This window comes from Sinohyriopsis cumingii, unplaced genomic scaffold (genome assembly GCF_028554795.1).
Source record: "Sinohyriopsis cumingii isolate HCF-2022 unplaced genomic scaffold, ASM2855479v2 utg002106l, whole genome shotgun sequence".
NCBI classification, from domain to species: Eukaryota; Metazoa; Mollusca; class Bivalvia; order Unionida; family Unionidae; genus Sinohyriopsis; species Sinohyriopsis cumingii.
The window spans coordinates 1,544,380-1,550,379 of NW_028316131.1; the positions used below are offsets into that span (position 1 = coordinate 1,544,380).

Consider the following 6,000-nt stretch of genomic DNA (forward strand, 5'->3'; position numbering starts at 1 on the left):
GTTTATCCCTTGTCACTCGTATGTTCTTTGTAAGGACCATTTCTAGCGTCAACTGTATAGCTAACCTAAATCCGAAACATTTTATCAAACAAGTTAACTGGGATTGTGCCAAAGCAGATGGAATGTGACAGTCCACGAATCATCTGCTTTACTTCATCCAGATACAAATTTAATCAACCAAAACGTAAAGCGCCTACTACGCGAGTGTATATGATTTGTTTACAAATCAAAAGTGCTGGCGTCTGCGTCTATTGTTTGCTTATAATATAAAGTAGTTCCTTTATGCACGTGAATGCAATATGAATGTGTGCAATATCGTAAAATATTGAACGATTCTGACAATGTAAAGTTAACGTAAAAAAATGAGCATATAATAATAATAGTTACGCCGCGGACGATGTGTGATATAGACTGTACAATAATAATACATAAATAATTAAAAAAGTTAAGAGCAAACATTGTGTGATTGACTAAAGTGAATCTATGTACAAAATACTTTGCAATATTCAAATGTCGAGATTTCTGGCCTATTTTTAACAACTATGGTTGCCTCCATAGAAATGTATAGATTCCTTAAAGGACCGAAACCACGTTAAACTGTCTTTGAACGTTGAACTATTGCATTTCTATGACCAAAAATTAATGATACAGCCTTGTACCAAATTCATACCCAGTCCTCCTCACTTTATAACCGGATTATTAAAATGCTAATGACAAGATATTGTTCTGAGTACATATCTTTTCAGAAAGATGTTTGATTGTACAGTACATGTGACAACGTGGGAATAAACTATCGTGACATTCATACTATTAGACCGGAATATTCATCTAATATGAAGGAAATGTTAGATATTCCATGGACGCTTATATTGAAAATACAATATACTTGGCTTGGTTTTCTCCTAAGAAAGCAGCACAATGTCAGATTTATATCGGACGTAAAGTTTCTTCATACACAGGCCAATGCATACTGTAGACAAACAGAGCACAATATTATACAACGACAGCAGTTTCTGCCCACTACACTTTTTATCAAATTTCATGTGAATGCCTTTCAAGGATACAACTACTGGGACGTTAAAGTTCTCCCACATTTCAACTTATAACAAGATCTTCTTTAGGGGATAATAAATTTCATGCACAGAGGCAAACATAAACGCCACAGTTCCCTTTCAGCAAATATAGGCAACATTTTATAAAAATTAGGACGCGGTAATAATATGTATTAGAAAACTAACCAAACACTAGAATAAATGCAAATATTTGATCAAGTATATGCATAAGGATGGTGAATTGGACAAACACATCAAGACGACAGCTAGAATTACAATGCATTTTGGAGATCATCGTGACCTAGTTAACTATTGCATTACCAGAAGACTGGCATAATATGTAGCAGTGCGTTCACTTTAACAACTGAGATATAATTTTCACTGCAGAAAGTAGATGGATACATATAATTAAATTGCACTCGAAAATGCAGCAAAGACATGAAAGTAATAACACTACATTAATTTTAAATTGTTCGAGTTGGTTGAAACAAATCAAAGTGATAAGAAAAATTCACGTATGGTGGTTTAAGCATATAACTGTTGGATGAAGCTTCCATGTTGTAACCAATGAATTGACAGATTGTCCACATGCCAGCGAAATGCTTGGCATGTTTGTTTGGCCTTATTTATTATATATCATTCGTAATCTACGACGATGCTGCTCTAGCTACTCACACAGCAGCTTAGCTAAAGCGCCTGATCGATCGCTTTGCTAAAGCATGCGATGAGTTTGGGCAGACCATCAGCCTAAAGAAAACAGACGTGATGGCGCAGGACGCGGACCCCTCAAGCATAATCATCATCAACAACTACTAATTTGAGGTAGTCAGTCAGATCACGTACCTCGGCTCTACCATCACGAACAACCTCTCGCTCGATCCTGCTCCAGGTTGTCGCAGAGAGTGTGGAACATCAGCATGCTGACCCTGATCACTAAGATCTCCGTGTACCGTGCCCGCGTACAAGGCACTCTCCTGTACGCGAGTGAAACCTGGGTTGGAGCTGCTTCTTCTTTCTCCGCGATCGCTTTTCATCAGCTAGCAAGCATAACTTGTCCTCGCCGTCTTTCAGACCAGTGCTCAGAGCACGTCGCCTGCTGAACCTTTTCAGAGCAAGCTCCTCCCAGGTGTTGACATCGATGTCAAGGGCTTTGATGTCGCGCTTGCAGACATCCTTGACGCAGAGATGTGACCGTCCGATCGACCTTTTGCCAGAGGCAAGTTTCGAATAAAGAATGTCTTTGGGGATCCGCCCGTCATCTAGCCGACGTACTGATGCGACGTTGGCGAAGGAGTGTGACCATGCTTGAATCTTGGCATGTTCAAGCACCTCGCTGTTTGATGCTCGATCGCTCCAGTGATGCCGAGTATGCGTAGGTTTTCTCTTGTGAGGCGAACATAGTCCAGACTCAACCTTCAAGTACAGGAAGTGCAGCAAGGACTGCCACTAAGGTGTTGGACAACATGGCCACAGCAGACGCTGCACAACCACACCAACCACTTCCATCTTCTCTCGAGACTAATGGATGCCAATTATTTATAACATAGCATTTGTAATTTATTACTAGGTTTAAAGTTCTCCTTTTATCCAACATATCGGATAACGTCAATCGTGAACATGCAGATGTAGATCATGTTCATACTGATACATCCAAATTTGTATCTTGTTGGAAAAAAATTGCATAGAATAGTCCCGGGAATTTGCTTAGGATTAGGTAACGTGTGTTGTGATTATGTTCTTGCTGCAGTATATGATTTGTGTGCAACTGGGTACACATAACCACAAACGGTGATCTACTAAGGTTTTGTCCGTTACGGATCACTGCCATCTCACCTCTGTCTGTGTGGGTCCGAGTTTCGGATTCAACCAATGTGGGTATGTGAGAAAGCTTCCAGAATCTTCTCGTGGGTCGGTGGTTCTTTCCGGGGATTTTCCCGCGTTCTTCCTCCACCATTAATACTGGCCGCCGTGTATAGCCTATCGTGTGCTGGAAAATGGCGTCAAACCCTACAACAACAACAGTAAGGTTTTGAGCTTTTGGACATTTGTAAATATTTACGATAATGTTACATTGAAAACACCTTTACCAGACAAATTCTTCAGCAAAATGAATGAAAAAACTAAACTAATGCAAGGATTATTATTAGTCGTAACAAGAAGTAATATTTGCTGTATTAAATATTCAGAAAGAATTTGTTTTTCTTATTGGGGAAGGTTTAATAATATCCTTCCATTCTTTCATCTGTTTTTGTGGGTATTTCGGCACTATTGCACTATTCTTTACGATAGGCTTTATTGCCTAAATTAACCGAAGAACTTTCAGCATTTTCCCCTACAGCAGGACACTTTCCCCACAGCAGGACGCTTTCCCATTTATTAGTGCTTCAAAAAATTAAATAGAAATATAAGCCCTGAAAACTTTGAAAAACATAACATACGTAACATAGTCTTAATGAATACTCCTTATATTATAGACGATTGTAATAAATTGGTGCTTTCATTTTATTTGTTGAATTTTTAATTAGGATATTAAAATGTTTTGATCAACTACGTTTTGCGTCTAATATATGGCAATTGTACACTAACTTGAATTTGAAAATGTGATCATTAACTGCTAGTTTAGTAGATAAACATGAATATTATTTGCGAATGTATCTCTTTCTGAAACATTAATTCATGTTGTTATTTGATTTATAATGGCAAAGATTTACTTGTTCAAAGCAAGACTTATTCACATATGTGTTTCTAATAAAGAGGGTCATGTGTTAGACTTATGCTTTCTTTTCACAGGTTTGCGATTTGGGTTTATTGGCTGCAATAGTAGGGGTTTTTATTTTGGTGTATGCAATTGCATTCTATGCCATCTTGTACCCTGATACCAAGCTCACTACAGACACCGTGATGGCCATATTAAAGCAACCAGATTTTATATTGGAATATATTCAAGGTATGCAGTGAGATGAATGATAGCTTTACCTTTATAACAAGTATCTATATGTCAATGTATGTATATATGTATGTATGTATGTATATATTTATGTGTGATGTGTGATGTGATTTGAATTTTTAACGTAGCTTTAACAATTTTTCAGTCATATCGCTACGATGTCTAAAATGTGGCAGTTTATAGTGATGTCTAGCACTGGGGCATCATGCCGCAGACATGTAGCATGATGTCCCACCCAGTCACATTATCCTGACACCGGGCCGACCAGTCCTAACACTAACCTCTTAATGCTGAGCGCCAAGCGAGGCAGCTGTTAGTACCGTTTTTGTAAGTCTTTGGTATGACTCGGCCTGGGATCGAACCCACGACCTCCCGCATCCGAGGCGGACGCTCTAACCACTGGGCCACCGGAGCGGTGCTGTATATATTTATGTATGTATGTATGTATATATGTATGTATGTATGTATGTATGTATGTATGTATGTATGTATGTATGTATGTATGTATGCATGTATGTATGTATGTATGTATGTATGTATGTATGTATGTATGTATGTATGTATGTATGTATGTATGTATGTATGTATCTATGTATGTATGTATGGAGATATGTATGTATGCATCTATGCATGTATAGATGTATAATTGTTGGTAGGTAGACAGGTAGGACGGTGAAATTTTGGTTACCTGTTTAGTAACGGAATATTGTTAAACACATCAAATATCTATCCATGTTTGTTGATATAATGTTGTTGATGCCACATCAGCATAATCCCGGCTACGTATGACTGATTTAAAGTTATGTACACTTAAAAAGAACATTTGGTAATATTTGTAAGAAAGATGCAACATTCCAAAATCTAGATAGTCATGCATGATAAAAAGTAACGATCTCAAAATGTGGAAATAATGAGTGGCAGATATTAAAATCTAGAAAGGGTTGAACAGTTGCTAAATATGTTTCAATTTTTTCTCATACAACATATGGCTAATGATGCTCAATATTTGTATATAGGGTATATGAAATAAAACAAACAGGACAAAATGGAAAATGTTTCATAAATATTAATTGTTCGAGCATCGGATTAATAATTCAAGAGTTGTGGGTTTCTCTCCTCTCTCAGATCAGTGCAGTAGGATGCCTTAGTGTATATTGTATGTCTCATGGAAACATGCTTATAAAAACAAATAAACATCCAACCAAATATTTGACCAAAGTTATATACAACATAATGATTAGACCATACTCGATTGACAGCTCTATTTTACACCTGTTCAATCAGTTTATTCAGTGGTCTTAACTGAATCTCTTTCATTTAAAATAAAATAACTAATAATTCAGCAGTAGCAGGAACAATCAAAATATAATTCTCGTCTGTTTCTAAGATTGGAGATACTCAGTCCTTCTTGACAACAGCTTAGCGCATTTTCACTAAATTTGACATAGTATTCTGGAATCTAGATATTCAAATCGATATAAATGGATCTGATTTCACACAAAATGTGTTGTCGATTCTCAAAACAAAATGACATCTTTGAATTAGCAATAATTTATCCAAATGTCAAGAATGGCTGATTTGATATGACATGCTTACAACAGGGTCTTTGAATAAGGTACACAATATGGATTTAACTACAGTAGGTGCTATTGCTGACCATGTAAAGAAATATATTAAAAGTGCATATTTGAAATCGAAGCGTGCTCTTAACAAGCTGCAAATAACTAAATGGTCCACAATATTTTTTAAAAAATTGCCAATGAGATAAACATCATTCATGATTCAAAAGGAATGATCTTGTATATAAACTGAAGTTCTGATGAACTGGACTTATGGTTATCTACAGAAGACATATATAAATAACTTAACTTTGTCATTGGACGATTAACAATTAGAATGTAGGATTAGTTGTTCAAGGACATTTAGAAATATAAAATAAATATAGAAAAAGTTAAATCCAATCAACAAAAAATCCCCCCCCCCAAACAAAAACAGACAGTT

At 36.6% G+C, this 6,000-nt stretch overlaps 1 protein-coding gene across 1 annotated transcript in view; it reads left to right on the forward strand.

Moving 5' to 3' along the window:
- The window catches only part of LOC149771150 (transient receptor potential cation channel subfamily M member-like 2), a 42,403-nt gene extending 38,393 nt beyond the window's left edge, over window positions 1-4,010 (forward strand). Inside the window, exon 10 of the mRNA XM_089948824.1 lies at window positions 3,843-4,010. Coding sequence (XP_089804950.1) covers window positions 3,843-4,010 — 168 coding nt within the window. The remainder of the gene's footprint in view (window positions 1-3,842) is intronic.
- Window positions 4,011-6,000: the final 1,990 nt, after the last annotated feature.